The sequence below is a fragment of the Diadema antillarum genome, unplaced genomic scaffold, assembly GCF_040938485.1.
Source record: "Diadema antillarum isolate AM-2024a unplaced genomic scaffold, OU_Dant_1.0 seq00000367_RagTag, whole genome shotgun sequence".
In the NCBI taxonomy this organism is placed as follows: domain Eukaryota; kingdom Metazoa; phylum Echinodermata; class Echinoidea; order Diadematoida; family Diadematidae; genus Diadema; species Diadema antillarum.
In genome coordinates, this window is record NW_027271368.1 from 402,881 (window position 1) to 421,097 (window position 18,217).

The window sequence follows — 18,217 nt, forward strand, 5'->3', positions numbered from 1 at the left end:
CAATCAGTATGTGGGACTATTGTATAGACAGATTGGAAAGCTATTATTTCAATATGTAAGTGTTGAGATGAATAGAATGAGGTGAATGTGTATACTATGCATGTGTGTGAGCATTTGTGCATCTGAGAGAATGGGAAGAGGTTTGAAAATACATTTGAGTATTTGTTGTGAATATAGAATGTCAGCGGTATGAAATCTTCAAGTACTTTTAATTGTATATGATCTAAATTTATCAAGTGCATCTGAATTGTATCAAATTTTGGAGGAAACAATTAGAATTAATGCTTGCATTGCTTGGTAAGATTTAATGCCAGGTTTATTTGTACAATGACATTGTTATTGTACTTAGGTAGGGGGCAATAGCATACAATGTGATTGAATACTCGTGAAAAGATTCTAAATTCGCACACGCTAAGTGTATTAGTGTTGTTATTTTTCTTCCAGCGAGGAATGCATGAATGGACAAAGTAGCATTTAGTGGCAAGTTATGTCAATAATCGTGCCGTATACAGCAGTTATTTCAGATGTCAACACAAAACATGCTTTCAAGTTCAGATCAAACTTTGATAGGACTGATTAATGAGAAAAGATTCTTCCCCAATGGCTGAAGCAGCTTTCATTTAAGAGCATAAATGTGCTATTTGTGTGTGGAAACCTATGTATAAAGAGCTTCAGTGGAATAGGTATTACAAGCTTCCAATGGCCTGCAGTTGTGTACTACCGCTTGACGTATCGATGTTGTACCTGTGGGCATAAAAATGTGTACGAGATGAATTCCTGTTATAAGCTACCAGTTGGTTAATGCAGTGCCTGATTAGAAACTGTTATAAGCTAGCATATCGTAAGTCCATTTCTTTTCCATACCCCCCCCCCCCCCCCGCTACTGGATAAATACTGAGTGAATAAATGTGGAATCATGTACATTAATTGATTAATTGATATGTTGTATGGATGTATGACATAATGTCCATAGAACATATCAATATTGATTTATGTGCATGCCTATTCATGCCTGAATACCCCCAAATCCATGTCATACAGTTTAGTATAAATAGATGGAGCTTATTCACAGTGCTCACTAGGGTAAGCACAAACTATACTAATGAATGCACTGCAAAGTATGGTCTGAGAACCTCTTTGGTCCAAACACAGTGCGCAAAGTCCGCGCAAAGTTTGTAACGCACAAGTCAGAGGCCCATACGTATCCATGAGCTTCCCATGAAGTGCGTGAGATCTGATGCTGCCATACGATTAACATATATCGGGATGTTGTGTCTGAACACTCACATATCAATATTTTGTATATCCCTACGTCATGTATTCATTCTTGAATGCTCCCTGAGATAAATCAATCATTATAAGACACAATTTCTTAATGTGTCTCATTGTAAGCACACCGACTAAATGCCCTGAAGTGGACTAATTCACCAATCTACTCTAATGATTTTTCCTCTGATGCTCTTGACTGGAAAAAGCTGTCTATCTTCCTTTTTGTTTCAAATTAAGTGTAAAGGAGAATATCAATGATATATGGAGTAAATGTAGTGTCGGCAGTTATCAATGTGCCCATATTTGGAATTGTTGGGACGTCATGTTAGTCAGTATGTGGGACTATTGATTTTCAGGACCTATAGCTTGTATGTGTCCCTTGCTGGATTATGTGTAGAGGGGAAGGTATTACATAGGTACAAAGGTACTGTCACTGAGAGGTTTTTTTATTTTTTATTTTTGAAGCATCTTGTCCCATATGTTATGCAACTTGGTGATGAGTTCATCACAAGTATGTTATTTTATATAATTTATGTGTATTTATGACATAGATATATATATATTTGTACTCAAATGAAGTTGATATTTCCTTGTGTTTGAATGTAACCATATAGGCCTGTATGCAGAAAAGGATTTTAAAGTGGATGTGTAATAAGAAAGTAACTTGATATCATTAACAACCATATTTCCAAACTAGATGAAGCAATGATGTTTCTACAAGTCTCCATCAATATATATATATATATATATATATATATATATATATATATATATATATATATATATATATATATATATGTATATATTATATAACATGTTTTATTTTCTTTCAAACTAAAATTTAGAGTTTAACTCTTTGTATTGAATTCTTGAAATGATGTAAATAATTGAGCCGCAACTAGTAGGAGTTGTAGTTACTGAATGTTTGCCCATTAACAGGATTAATGTAATATTTTGTGCGCAGACAAATATGGAGCGTTGGGAGGCGATGACATTATTGCTTTATCTATTTTGTTCTACATGTGGTCGTGAGGAATGATACTGTCTCATGAAAACAAATTATTCAGGGGAACTTTGTTACAATGACAGCCTAAAAATCTGGGGGTCCGTTTCATGAAGTCACAACATAAAAGTCGTTACATAAATCTTAGAATGGCCAAAGTCACTCATTTGTAGCTATGAGAGACTTTCAAAGAGAAGTACAATCCATTTCATGAAGTCTCTCATATTCTCATAATATCTCATAATATGTGTATAGATGAAAGAGAATAATAAATATCCCAGTGAGGGGAAAAAAAAAAAAAAAGTCTCTCATAAGTGTGTCTTATGAGCAAAAAGTCTCTCATTAGACTTTCATGAAACGGACCCCAGGACAATTACTGATGAATCTCGTTTTGAGGAGGACCTAAAGAACAATGACAATGACCTTGTTACATCAGAGGGGTGTTTCATAAAGCTGTTCTTAGGCTAAAAACGACTTTTAAGAATGACTGGTGATCAGTTCTTGTGCAGAATTATTGAAATTCTGAGAAGTATAGCACATCAGAATATGTTCCAGTTGTTCTTAAAGTTGTTTTAAGCTTAAGAACAGCTTTGTGAAACACCCCTAGGTTTCCCATTGTATCAGGAGAACAAAGACAAAGAACTATAAAGAGCTGGAACCTGTGAAATTACCTTGTTATAAGGTTTTGTTATATCCACCCTCTTTATAACATGATTCCACTGTATAACTTATGTAACTTTCCCATGATAGGTCTGATTTTTTTTAATGAATCTTCTCCCATCTTGTATGTGTGATTTTTTATCTTTTAATATCTCAGTCAAATTGAACATTGGCGGGCATTTTATTATGATATGTACTATGTGATTTTATCTCTTTCAGCCATGAGCAACGCAACGTCATACCATGTCAATTAGATCTTATATGTGGGAAGTCCATAGTAGACTAAGAATCTTAAGAATTGGGTTCAATGCTGTTTGTCATGTATGCAGTACAATGTAATATGATTTCGCCATTTTATGAAAGAGTATGCCATACATACTGAATATGTAAGAGATCGGTAGGAGGAATAGATTCGACTTTTGTCACAAAATTGATAACTTTCTCTTTGTGCGTACTTCTTCACAACTCAGACTTGATTTAAATATTGTGTAGAGTGAATGAGTGTGAATGTGACTGGTGCATTACAACAAATCCCCAATAAGCTAGTTCGGAGTTAGCTCATGAGAGCATTGGTACGAATGACCTTTCTCTTTTCATAGTCGTTTAGGGGCACTTCACTCGTTTTAGAGCGACATAATGCATAAGCTTTACATAACAATTAATGGGATTCACAATCCTGTTCAAACAAAGAATAAAGTTGCGTAGACCAGATGAGCAGAGCGATCCGTCAATTTACACTTGGGAAAGCATCCATTTCATTATTTTGCATTGAATGTATTGACAATCTCTTTCTATTGATATTGCCAAATACCACTTGCTGTCAGGTGGATGTGCTGGCAAGCAGCATTTATAACTATCTCATGAATAATCATTACATTACAGATGCTTATCCCAGTGAATTTAAAAACCATTATGCCTGTTGGTCCGAATGACCTTGTTTCTGCTCATGCGCAAAGTGGAACTACAAACTGGCTTATTAAGGTGAGTTTTCTGAATTTTTCATGTGATGTGTGGGATTGGTGCCAAAAGGTTGTAACACCAACTGGGCAACTTCTGAAATTACAGATGTAATTTACGATTTGACAGGGAGAGACGGTCTCAAGGTTCACTCAACTCAAGAACTTGTCAGAACAAACAGACTCACATTATTTTGCTCGAATTTATTTCTTTGTCATGGACCATCATGATACAATTCACACAAAATATGGCATATCATTCTCTTCTTACAATGTTTTTTTGTTCAACTGGTAATCAACAAAGTTTGGCCACTTAAAAATGCTTGCCTGTAGTATCAATGTCACACCTTTTTGGCTCAACAACATAAAACATTGAATGTACACCATGTGTATGTACACATTTACATTTTTCTTTTTTTTGAATGAGCATGAAAAAACAATAAATACACAATATATTACCACCTTTATGAGCGGGAAAACACAAATATCGTATATGAACATTCATCACAATCCGCTGCAGTGAGGAATAAATCGGATGAGTACTGCAAAACGGATATCCAAAGCCATCTACCAGTAACCGCTTATAACAGATGTCTGACGCTATATGCAAACAGCAGATTGCTGATACCTGAAGCTCTCCGCCAGGTGAATAACAGATACATTTAACTGACCACTGCACAACGGACATCTACAGCTACTTGCCAAGGTCATTACAGACACATGGGGTCATTGGTCATCATTGCAACGGATATCTGAAGCTATCACTTGCCATACTCTGCCAAGCACGACTTTGGATACTAAAAAATGTCTTTGGTCCAAGAAACAGGAAAGGTGCTAAATTCTTTCAAAGAGCAAAAACAATGTGTGCTCACATCTCACCTCGGAAAATTCTCGTGACCTGATTAAAATCAATACTCTGCATTTACAGGGAACAGATGCTCTTGAAAAAAGAAAGAAATGAAAAAGAAAGCACAATTTTAGGGACGCTTACGAATGACACAGGCAGAGAATAAAATATTGATTTCACCATGTTGATAATATGAAATCTCATAGTAACCGAGGTTTTCAGTCTACACTGAATTATAGCCATGACGTCTGAAAAATCAGTTGGTCTTTACGGCACTCAAGCTTTACATTGAGTTTGGACTACTTGCTGGCAGTTACCCATTTGTTTTTGGAGAAATTCACTCACATGAAACAACATGATAGAGTCATATGTGTACTCCCCGATGCCCTGTACCAGATATCAAATGAACATATGATGCTATATCAATATGTGCTGATCATAATAGTCATCATCATCATCACCATATGCTATTTTTGCAGTTGTTTTTTTGCTCACTGTGCATAGATGCTATGTACCACTATCGATGAGCAGTGTTCGACATAATCCCAAGGAAAATCGAGTGTCTCTCTCTTCATACAAATCTTACTCAAAAATTCCACAGAAATAGTCCCTTCTCGCTCTCCCACACCAAACCAAACCAAACCAAAAAAAAAAAGTAATGCAAGCTTGTCTACAGAGGAGCCCGGCAACATATCATAATCCTTTCAAATGCACACAAATAACACAGTCTTATTTACATTACTGTAAACCCAATGAATACATTCTGAAACGTTGTAATATCCTTTATATACAAATCAATCACCAAGCACCAACTCAAATAGATTTTTACTAGCCTGCATAGATAAATAAACACAGCCCAGCTATCTGGGAGGTGTGCTAAAATAAAAAGATGTTCCACAGTCTGCATCACAAAATACAAAATGAATGCCATAAAGCCGCCTCTCTGTTTACAAAAGAATATTGTCTATCAATACTGATATGATATGAAAAATAATTATTTTATGAGGCAGGTGCATTACTGATAAAGTTCTGCAAAGGGACTCTTTAGTGCACAAAACACAAATTCTTGTCATTTCAAATATATTGTACTGTAAAAGTGGAAATTTTCGTGCAAGTAATTTTTCATGCTCAGCGGAGTAAGATAATTTTCACGTTTTTAATTCTATGGAATCGAAACATTAACTAGTGTTACATATTTTTAACAAGCAGATATATTTGCATGCTCTTATTTTTTTCAAAAATTTCTGATTGTGCAAAACGCATGAAAATTTCCGCTTTTACAGTATCTGCAAATGAAATTACAATTAACACTTGCATCATCTTCCCATTAATGATTTCAGAGCTTTCAGTCATAAATCATATGCCACATGACTGAAAAGAAATTTCCCCACATCACACAAGGTCTTAATAATCATCGCCATTTTAGGTGTGAGAAACTCCGCAGAATTAATATCAAAATCTAACCAGCTAAGCTTTTCCCGCTGGCTTTTCTTACCTTTAACAGTTTTACCAATCACATTTAAATCACGCTACAGAGCAAGTATGTCAAGCATAGTGGCAAAGCTCAGCTTAACTCTTCAAGATAAAACACTTAACAAGCACTACCACTGAGAAATACAGTGGATCCTCATTATAACTAGGTCGGAAAGCAAGATACGTAATATAATGATGTAATTTTGCAGGTCACAATCCATTTGATATTCTTATCTTTTTATCCTTGATATCACAAGATACCTGAAAAAACGAGGGAATTTCAGTGCACCCAGACAGCTTGTAGATAATGAGCTTCCCCTGTACTTGAAAAAGAATTTACTACATAGAACCAATGGTGGAAACGACAAACAATCATAAACCCATATCACAGCAACTAAAAGTATCCACAGAAAGACTTGTTAATTCATTCTCCTTTAAGCAAATGTCAGAGTAATACCTCAAGTACGAAAATGCTATACTTGTTTTTTTATTTAACTATACTGCTCAGTGCTGGCCAGTATTATGGTGTTTGGTGTTGCTTTAAGTCAGTCAGAAAGTGTTCACCCCAAAACATAGTAAACTTAGAAGGAATCCCTTTATAAAAAGCAACGTCTTTGAAATTATCCAAATCCATGCCCTCTAACCCCACCTCCCCCCCCCCAAAAAAAAACAAAACAACAACAACAAAAAACTAAACAAACAACAACAATCAACCAACCAAAAAACAAAATCCTGGCATCTTTGAATCATACAATATGTCTACTAAAGTTTTGAGAATGAATCTACTTTCGATAATGCGGGCTGGTTAATACATAACGGGATACAAAATTTTAACTTTTTACACAGTCTCTTGCAGCAATACTGAATTTCATATGATTGCACGCCATGAGCAAGTCAAATATTTCAAATGACTTCCCTGTGCATACCTATTCCTTATCACTTCATTTAGAAATATGTAAATATCAATACAGAGCCACAAACAATGTGTCAGATTGAGTGGAATATTAAAAGATGGTAATATGCAGCAAAATGTGTTTTGTCAATTTTACTGTTCACACTATAATCTACGAAAGCATGTCACTATCTATATCACATGTAGAGAAGTATCTCGCCTCTGTGAATGTTGTTTTGGATTTGCAAAAGCTCTAGAAGGAACTGCATTTGTCCCATTATGTGCAGTCGATAGACGTCATAGCAATGATGGGCTTGGAAATACACATCAGTCATGCGGTAACTTTGAGGATACACTTTTTGAGGTCGCTGCAAGCTGTATCTATATGGCAACTGTTGGCATGGTTCTGCGCGAATAAAATTACCGGCACATTACAAACGACATCAATTGGCAACATGGCAGGTTCCCTGAACATTTTCAAATAATTCACATACCCCATCCGGGATAGTGATTTGTTCTTTTGATATTGACACAAAGGTGAAAAAAGTGTAGCATTAAACACACATGGCTTCAGTAATAACAAGAAAATAGAGTGACAAACAAACAAACAAACAAACAAACAAACAAACAAACAAACTAGACAATGTGGACACACATACACCTAATGACACTGAAGTGTGGTAGACAATATCTGGAAGAATTTTATGAAGCTATTGAACATATGATGGGTTTACGACAGGTGAAGTAATGACTTGTGTGGAAAGCATATTCACAGTAAAATATGACCCCTGTGATAAGAGGATTATTCATGTAGAAATAAGAATGGCCATAATTGCTCAAAAATATTAATATTATGATTAAAAGAGCATTTTTGAGGAATGTTTGTATTCCTGATTACCACACGCAGGGGACATCTGGCCTCGAGGATTACAGGACTCATGCCATTTTTGCTGTTTTGTATCAAAGCAAATATCTCGAGTTCAGCTGAGCTTAACTACATCAAACTTGCAGAAAATATCCTCATCTATGTATTAAGTCATGCTGGCAAATTTTGTTGGTTGAGAATGAGAAGGGCGTTAAGTTATCTCGAACACTTTGGATTTAGTGGCAACTTAATGCCCTTATCATTCTCACCCGACGATTTGAATCACACTGCACTACAGAAAATGTTGATTCAGCTTCCATATTTGGTGTTGTTGCTTTGTACAACAAACGATCACTTGTGCATACTTTTTCAATCAACTGTGATCTTGCATTATTACTACTATCGTCCTCAGCAATGCCACCTAAAATCAAGGCAGAATCAACACTTGCTGTAATCCTACTTGGCTCAAAGTGATGGAAGAGATTTGATACATGTGGGAAAATAGTTTGTGCAATTTTAATATGGTATGCTTCATCTGAACTCGAAATATCTGCTGGGATACGAAACTACCTTAGCGCTGGAATTACCGTACTGACCCTGTGTGCTTTCTACAAATTACCAGTAGTGTTTGTGATAGTGGGAAGTGTTTGTGACACAAACAATGGCTTGGTAAGAGCATTAACATTCTTTTACAAACATTTGTGTCCAGAATCCTCATCATGTAGGCATGGTAACAATCCCCGTCTCTGCCTCACTATGTATTTAAGGATGTGCAGTGATCTTCACGTATTATAAACAAAATGTTGAAACGCTTAATGCAGAACATCAAAGCAAGGCCCCCTGTGTGCAAGAACTGGGTTATTAACAATGCAGCATCTACGCCTCACATCTTATTGTAGGCTTATGTAGAGTATGAGATTTTGGTGCTGTATTATAAAGTATTGCATATCACTGTCAAAATTCGATTGGATGGTAATGCCCATTCTTACCATAAAGCAAGGTGTTTCAAAAACTACTGACATGATTATCTAATCAGCACACAAATATTCTGACAGCAAAGCTGATAATGAATTACAGGTGAGAAGGTTCTGAACACTTTACCTTGCACATCCCTGAACCCTGAACAACAAATGTACAACCCTTGAAAAGAGTCGGTCTGATGCATGCAGGCGGCACGCAGACACTTTGGTCTGACTTCATTACTGTAGTTTAAATCAAATTCACAGCTTAAGTTGGTCTATGAACTAATATGAGCAAAACATAGGCATGCCCTGCACATGCGCATGACATTGTGTATTAGGTATTGGATGTCTGTTAACATACACGATGTGACATGCCCATTCACATAAATCAATATTTACATAAAACATAGACTGGATTTAAACTACTAGTGTGAATGGGGCCTTCCTTTTTCCTCATTTCATCTCCTGTATGACCATCAATACATGACTTGCAAATATTCAATCTGAATTTAATTCAATTCAATATTAAAAAGTGAAATATCCATTTCTGCTGGTGGACAACTCGGGGATTTACGACAATTCCTAATTTTAAATATCTTTTTCTGATATCACTGAATTCTACATGTATAATGTCAATAATAATCAATGATAATACCAATAATAATTATCAATGAATTCTATAATAAACAATTTAATTTTTTATCCACTCCGGGAAAATAACAAATTTGACATTATCACAATTGAGATTCACCATACGGACACAACTACACAAAAAAACCTCCCTTAAAAAAAAAAACAAGACAAAAAATATAGCAACTTTTATCACCATTTACTGTGGAAGACGGACTACATGCTCTCGTAGGTGAAGATTTTGAAGTGAACTACCGGAAAGGAACCTCGGAGTAAAACATTTTTGAGTTTGCCCGTCCTCTTGGTAACTGCTATGGAATAAATATGACATTCAACACAGATACCAATTAAGAATGTAAGAATATTTTCATACATACCAATCAATTCTTTAAAATATATGGTTTTCTCTTTTGTTATCAAAACAATGGTGTCTCCCTCACAACCTTGGCTCACCACTCCCACTGACCCAAAACACACAAAATTTAGTGTGTGTACAGCAAAATATTCCCTGAAAAAACACCTTTTTATGCCTTTCCCTATCACTATCTTCTTACCTCTCCTCTTCTTTTTTTGAAAGAAGTTTCTTCATCTTTTTTCTCTTTCCTAACTGCAAATTTCATCCTACTACCAAACTATAAGCAGAAAACAGGAATGCATAAAGCCAAATAAATCTTTAAAAAGACAAGACAAAAAAAAAAAGTCCTCTGGAGGTACACGTGATGTCGGCAAACTTCCCAGCTTGCATTGGTGGTGCTATTCTGCTACGAGCTAGGAATGTGATATATATACAATGGAATGTTGGCTGTTCTTTTTTGCTGGTTAAACTTTTAGCTATTAGCCTGCCGATATTCAAAATATCCAATAACGAGTAGCAGTGAGCACCCAGTGTTTGGGTCGAAGCAATACCTTCAACAAGAAATCAACTTGCCTGCACAATCACACAGTGAAGTAGACCATGAGGTAAACTCTCGCATCACAGCAAGAATTCAGATTTCACTTGCCCGTGGCTACCAGTCGAAGGATTGGTGCGGAACCATCGTCATTGCCAGAAAGTTCTTTCAATTGAGTCATTCTTACTTCTGACATGCCCTTGAATGTCTTATTGCAGATGAGGCAGTTCTTCTTGTATGAATCAACCTACATCCCGATGCGTTGAGTGCTGATGGGCACAAAGACCCACAGTATTTTACACACTATACAAAGTCCCTAGCAAGGAAAGGGTTAGAAAGCATGCACACACATCGAGATGGAGTGATGTATGAATGAGTCAAGGCAGTCCTTCGTTTTATTCTCCTTTCCTTCTATGACGTCAGCCAAATCTTGAATTGTCACTACTTCTCGCAGTAAGAATATTCTGCGATACTTGGGGACATCGCATACCCGCACAGACTTGACACAGTGTGTCAAGTAAGTTGACCAAAGGACAATCTGAAAAAAAGTTCAAGCACTACGTAGGAAGAAAGAATGAATCCAGTGGATCACTGGGGGCGCTGTTTGCATACAATGATCAAAGCCTTCCTCTCTTTGAACTTTCACTGTAACTCTTTTTCAACCACATGCGGAAAGAAACTGTAACTATTCTTTACTATTTCTTGCAATGAATGATCACACTAAATACGATGGCATATCTTTTCTGGAATGCAGGGGAGTGCTACATAGCTTCAATTCAAGTAAACCCTCAATTTGCACATTCATTGGGGGGGGGGGGGGATTTTGGAGAATGTAGAGTAGGAACAGGCATTTTTTCATAGCTTAATAACATATGCACTGCTTAATGACACATGTACATACAGTCATGCAAGGGCAGACAAACATCTGGCCCAGAAGGTAGGAGTTGGGCCCAAGATTGTACAGCAACACATGTATGCACCCCTGTTTTTCCTATGTTTTGTTCCGATGCATATCAGGTACTCAGGGAAGTATGACTCTTTTGGAAAATATCTTAAGATTGTGAGGAGCGAGGAAAAAACACTCCTTGCAGTGTACATAATTGCAACCTTGATGATACATCAAGCACAACACAGGTATATCTTCACGACAATTTTCGTCTCTTTTTTTTTTCCAGTCAGCCCCTCCTCCCGTCATAAAAACTCAACTAAATCAGCCTTATAAGAGACTAGCAGAAGCCATGAAAATTTATATTAGATTTATTAAAGATCATGTGAGAGTCTCCTTCACTTCTACTGCGACAGAAGGAGACAGTTTAATCTCAATCAGACACACACAAGTGCGATGAAAATATGCACGTTCAGAAATCTGACAAATTTCCTCCTAAAGAAACACACATGTGCAAGACAAACTGTTAACCCATACGGCTCCTGAGGAAAAGCACAAGAATTATTTGGTGTATGCGAGCATTGGAGAGAGTGAAAAGGTGGAGGATATACAAACTACACTACATACCACCACCTGTACTTGCAAAGAAACCCCAAAACTACAAACAAAGTCACAAATGAAAAATTAACTAAGTAAAGACAGTGAGGTGGGGATAACCAGAAAACAACAAAAAAAGTATTCAAGCATGAATAAAAACTTGAAAAAATTAATAAATGGATGCTATCCCCCTCAGCTCAATTGTCAATAGGTCTCCGAGTCAGACGTGTCTGCGTTGCTCTCCGTCCGACTCCGGTTGCCGTCGTTGAAGTCCAGGCTGGTGGAGGGGCGGGTGCGGCCCAGCTCCCCCGAAAGGGCCAGGGCGATGCGGGAGGAGTTGGCAGTGGTGTTGTTGCTGGGCGAGAAGGGCATCATGTGGGCCAGGATGAGGGCCAGACAATCGGCCACTTTGTCCGAAGAGGCGCAGCTCAAGGCAGGCGTGTACCCTATTCAGGGAGAGAAGAGTTAGAGGGTGTTGTGAATATGCATATAATATGCAAATTTGTGTATTCATGAACTGATCTGAGGAAATCTACAGTGCACATGGGTGCAAAAGTTTCCAAAGAGGAGAGATCATGCACATGGCGGCCTAGAAACAAAGTTACTTCTTGTCAATTCTGTTTGGTAGTGATGTAGCTTGATTATTGTTCAGTGTCACAGATCCACACTCAAAAAGATTTCATCACTTATGACCACTCAAAATATAAATAATCGGCCAATTAGTTTGCAGATTGCACTTGCAGATAACATCTCTCAAACAGAAAAATCCTAGCATGCATGCACACACACACACACACACACACACACACACACACACACACACACACACACACACACACACACACACACACACACACAAACAAACAAACAAACAAACTGCAGAAAGCCTTTGACATCCCTGGCAGGCTCATGGATATTTCAGCCGTGAAAATGATCCAGGCCTTTAATACAAAGTTCTGTCACAAGAAACTGCAAGAACTGCCACTGGAATTGTTAACCAGCATGGACAGAGGCCTCACCTTTATTATCTACGGCAAGAAGACTAGCTCCCCTCGCTATGAGGTCCTGGACCACTGTGACTAGACCCCGAGATGCTGCCACGTGCAGAGATCTGGATCGTGGGCAGAGAAGAAAATCAACCACTTTCAATGCGAAATATATGACGATACATTTCAGATTCATCCTGGGATCATATCGTTGAATCTTGATCTTAATATTATATCAATACTGTATCAAAACATCATACTATCAATACACCTGATAGTCTAAGATTATTCTGTTTGGTACAATGTGCTTGAATATTTTGTGGTTTGGTAAATTTAGTTCATTTTTTCAGCTAAAGTTTAATAGGGTGCCCCTTTTGCTACCCAGAATTCTTTTCAGAAGGTGGTATATTGTAGGTGATTTTGACCTTTCCCTAGAATGATAAAAACTGGACACTTTTCTATGATGAAGGGGAATAAATATCTATACTATAGATTTCTAGTGAATCTATTTGGACCCTTAAATATTCTAGCTGCCATTCTCACTATGAAAGGAGAGCGAATGTGTCAAGCGCATAGAAAATAATAATGATCATTATGCGCTTTGTAAATTTAAAATTTATTATAATTATTGAGTGTCATGGGATTAGTTTTTTCATTCTCTTTACAAAACACTGAGGAATATTACCCAATCATTTCATATACGATGTTGGCAGACATTATTTTTCAACCATGCAAAATTTTGTGACATTTGCAAAATGGATATATGACCCTATGGAGAAAACCTTGCTTTCCATGGGAAGAAACTCTGGATAAGTTAATTCTAAGTGCAGCAACAGACGGTCAGTCAGACCTACGCCATAAAAGATACAGAGGGTCAACTCACGTCTCTCCTTTGGCATTTGGTGTGTCCAGTACTCGGACGTCTTCAATCTTCTCCAAGACCATCAGGGCACAGCCTTCATGTTTCTGTCCGGGCAAAAACACAACGAAACGACAAGACACATAATAGTACAAGAAATCACACATTGCATGCACATTGGAATATTGCCGGAAAGTGGCCAGGTAGGGCAAAACATAAATACACACTCCTACACAGAAAAAGACAAAAATCCTAGTATAACACTGTCTCTTTGATTTCAGGCTAGATGATTCAGATATTCTATGTATCATTATGAAACAGAGGAGTGCTGAAAAGTGTAAATAAGCTGGAAAAAAAAAACATAAAGAAAACGGAAATTTCTGTATGCAGCTCATAAAGTCACATGGTTCATTGATTGACAGCATAGTCCCACATGGAAACATTTGTGTAAAGTACACTAACAGGAATCATCATCCTCAAGACTTTCAAAGCATCATTTTGTGTTTCCAACATCATGTGACCAACCAACAATAAGACTTAAAGGAATCATATAGTTTTGGTTAAGACCTAATTTCAGGTTTCTAACATTTTTTGGTGAGATAATGAGAAACCTCTTATGAAATATGAAAGAGCATGTAATTCCATGAGGAATTCAACGTTTATTTGATGAAAATTGGTTTTGAAATGGCTGAGATATCCAAAACAGAGTGATTCTAATAAGTGTGGGACCCACATTTTATTATGATTGCTTTGTTTTACTTTGTTTTTGGATGTTTCAGTCATTCCAAACCTGATTTTCATCAAATAAACTTTGAATTCCTCTTAAAATGGTGTGCTCTGTACTATTTCATAAGTGTTTTCTTGGTATCTCGCAAAAAGCTAAAAGCCAAATTCTCATATCCACCAAAACTGTACTATCCCTTTAACTTGTCATCACTATACAATCAGCTTGTTTATAGAACTTCCTTTTTGCAACAGCTACATCATGAAAGGTGAGAAATCAGTTTGGGGATGAAACCTAAACTACGAAAACATGACGAACTGTGACTGAAACTCTCTCACTTTTTCCATGATAGTTTTTTTTTTTTTCGGTGACAGTATTATCAACCCTACCTGCTGGCAGGCCAGATGAAGAGCCGTGTTCCCAGCTTCGTCTGACAAGGTGATGTCTGCTATCGCTCCCGTCACCAACAGCTCTGTCAGAACACACGAGGGCAGTATCAAAGTGTCAACATCAATTATGGTAAACATTAAAAAAAGAAACAACAACAACAACAAAAAATGACACATCTAGTAGCAATAGTTTATGTGAAATGAAACTCCGTTTACATCCAAAGATGTACTTCGCTTCTAATCACGGTACAAATGCTCGACATCAGTCTATCTTTGATACATGTATATGGCACTGATTGATAGATACGACAGATTATTTCTAAAAAAGCACTAAATACACCACTGTTTATGGTGCAGCATTACTTTGCCCAAAGGAAAATGCAAAATGTGTTTTATCATAGAGAATAGACTCTAATTGAGTGATTTGACCTGAACAAATTGAGGGTGAAGTGTTCCTTTTCATCCCATGTATGCAATTCCTTTCCAAAAGATAAGAACAATGTTTTGATAACAAACACCACCCTTTCCATTTTGCTGTAGATTGAGTTTGTTATAAAGTTAAAAACTGTCAAAATCTGCCAGTTGGTAGTTCTGCAATTCTCATTACAGTTGTCATTCTGGTTTTACAATTATCACACTAATTAGAAGACCCAATAAAATCAAAATTTACAAATATAATACACAAAATAAATATACATACACACATAGATATATATATATATTGGAAAAATAAAACAATCACATCAATAATATAGATGCTCATATACAGGATATACATAAACAGCAAATAAAAGTTATTTTCACACAGTACTGACATACTGTACATCTTAACATTTTCACTTTGGCTGTTTAGTTTAACCTGTTATACCACTACAGACTAATAAACTTGAAAGATATTCTAGTCACTACTCCAGAGTCAATGCCAAATGCTTTCCTGCCACGCAAGACTCCTAAATTTGGAAATCCTCCCAAGACCCCATGGGAATTGATAATATGCAATGCAAATAAGAATACAGAAATGTGACTTGCTATGCAGAAAAACCTCCTACATTTCAATAAATCAATGTGCTCTCATAGTGACACAAATTGCATACATGGACAAGCATAGAAAAGCTACTTCAAAATTCAATAAAAACTACATGTAGAAATAAATCAAAAGAGTGATTATAAGAAAAAAAATGAAATAATATACACATATAATACATAATTAAGAAAGAAAACAAGAATGCACATGTGTAGAGGAAAGTTCTGTTGATTCTTTGAAGTTCATGTTTTCTTATATTCAGAGCACACAATTCAATCCATGGAAAGGCTGCCGTTAAAGGAAACCCAAACTCAAAGAGCAATGTGGATTGAGTGAAAGCAGCAACATTGGTAAAAGACATCAGTGAAAGTTTAAGGAAAATCAGACAATTGATGCAAAAGTTATGAATTTTTACAGTTTTGTTACTGGAACCGCTGGGCAAGGAGACTAGTAAAGGTTATGATGTATTAGTGGACAACAATACAAAGAAAATATAAAGGAAATTAAACAAAAATTTACTTTTCTAGCATTATGAAAGAGCAATGGACCAACCGCTTTCAGAAAGTAGGGGGAATAATTGCTACCCTTAACATATGTCAGTATCAAGTTAATGGAATTTGTAATTTTCATGAAAAACTGAATTTTTGTTGAATTACCTTTATATTTTCTTTGTATTGTTGTCCACTCATACGTCTTAACCTCTAGTAGTCTCTTCATCCAGCCGTTCCAACAACAAAACTTTAAAAATTCATAACTTTTGCATCGTTTGTCCGATTTTCTTCAAGCTTTCACCGATGTGTTCTACTAATGTTGCTGCTTTCACTCAATCCACATTGATTTTTGGGTTTGCGTTCCCTTTAAAGATGAGGAGCATTTAACAAAAACAAAGCCTCGTGATGAGGCTTCACATCATATTCCTCAAGAGTTTGCAATGATCATCTCTTCTAATGAGACCTTCTGTGAAGTGAATGTGACTTGCTAGAAATGTTCATGCAATGTTCATGTTTATGATTATGCCCACCCAGCAGCCACAGAGAAATACATGGTTTCACTGAAAATGTAAATAGAGGCATGTAACTAAAATGAGAGCAAGCAAATGTTAAAAATAAATAAATATCAAAACAATTGTATATATACAGTGCACAGAAAAATGGACAATACTGATGTGCTTCAACAAATAATTGTGCAGTGGTAAGATTTGTGCTTTAGAGAAAGAATTGTGCAATGCCAGCATGTACTTTGGAAAAGAATTGTGCAGTGTTGAAATGTGCAAGCTCCAAAGACTGCTGTATAAGTTGAGAGGATCCTTGCTTTGACCAAAAAAAAAAATAAAAAAATGTTGATTTATCAAAGAAGAGACTAATATTGGATTGACATACTTACTAACAAATTCTATATTGAGACCAAAGCTACTTAAAGATAATTATCAAATACATTGGCAAATCCTAAGATACTATTGAGTATCGAAATTTCGCATAAAGAGATAATATCGATACAAATATCTACAGCTACAAGCATTTCTATCATTCCTGGCTTGCCTCATGTCCATATTGCATAAAAGTAAAACAAAGTTAAAGCTGTTTAAAATAAACAAAGATTGTTTATGCTGTGAGCAGTTTTAAAAAGCTGACTTGGAACTTAAATGACATCTACAGACAATAAATCATATTTGGTTAGCATGAGAGTAAATGTGATCAAAATAAGAGGAGCAAAATCTACACACACAGTTCCACAACCCACACTGACTTTTATGTAGAACCATTAAAACAAAGTTCACAGACTGTGGCCCTAGGTTTGCACCCTGGGTTGGAGATGCTGGTCATAGAAGGGACACAAACCTCTGTCAAATTCATCTAAAATCATGTGAAAACATGACAAGTTTCATTGAACATTAAAGAGGAAATCCAGTCCAAAAATAGGTTAGTCTGATAAAAAGGAATAAAATCTTATGAGTTCAACGGTAAAAATTTGACTGAAATCAGATGAAAAATAACGAAGTTATGACATTTTGAAATTTTGCAAATTTCTGCAAAACAGAACTCTTGTACAGTGCATATGAATATGCAAATGAGTGAGCTGACCATGTCATACCCTCACAATTTTCCATCGATCGTGTACAAAAAAATGACGAAAATTTAATGTTCCCGTTCTTGAAGTCTGACACGTGATGTTATTCCTGGTTGAATAACTTCAGAATAGTGATCAGTTAGATATATCAGGATTTGAGTCTCAGGAATAATTGCGTTTGAATGAAAAACGGGAAATTTCACAATCTTATGTTCAAATCTGGCAAGTTGTGAGGGAG

General features: G+C 36.4%; 1 protein-coding gene across 1 annotated transcript in view; it reads right to left on the bottom strand.

Annotated features, from left to right (window-relative positions):
• Positions 1 to 11,157: 11,157 nt before the first annotated feature.
• LOC139731240 (serine/threonine-protein phosphatase 6 regulatory ankyrin repeat subunit A-like) overlaps positions 11,158 to 18,217 on the bottom strand; it is a 37,077-nt gene continuing 30,017 nt past the window's right edge. The window contains exons 20-23 of the mRNA XM_071642125.1: positions 14,889 to 14,971; positions 13,800 to 13,882; positions 12,950 to 13,041; positions 11,158 to 12,376 (exon numbers count right to left, since the gene is read on the bottom strand). Coding sequence (XP_071498226.1) covers positions 12,135 to 12,376; positions 12,950 to 13,041; positions 13,800 to 13,882; positions 14,889 to 14,971 — 500 coding nt within the window. The 3' untranslated portion in view covers positions 11,158 to 12,134. The remainder of the gene's footprint in view (positions 12,377 to 12,949; positions 13,042 to 13,799; positions 13,883 to 14,888; positions 14,972 to 18,217) is intronic.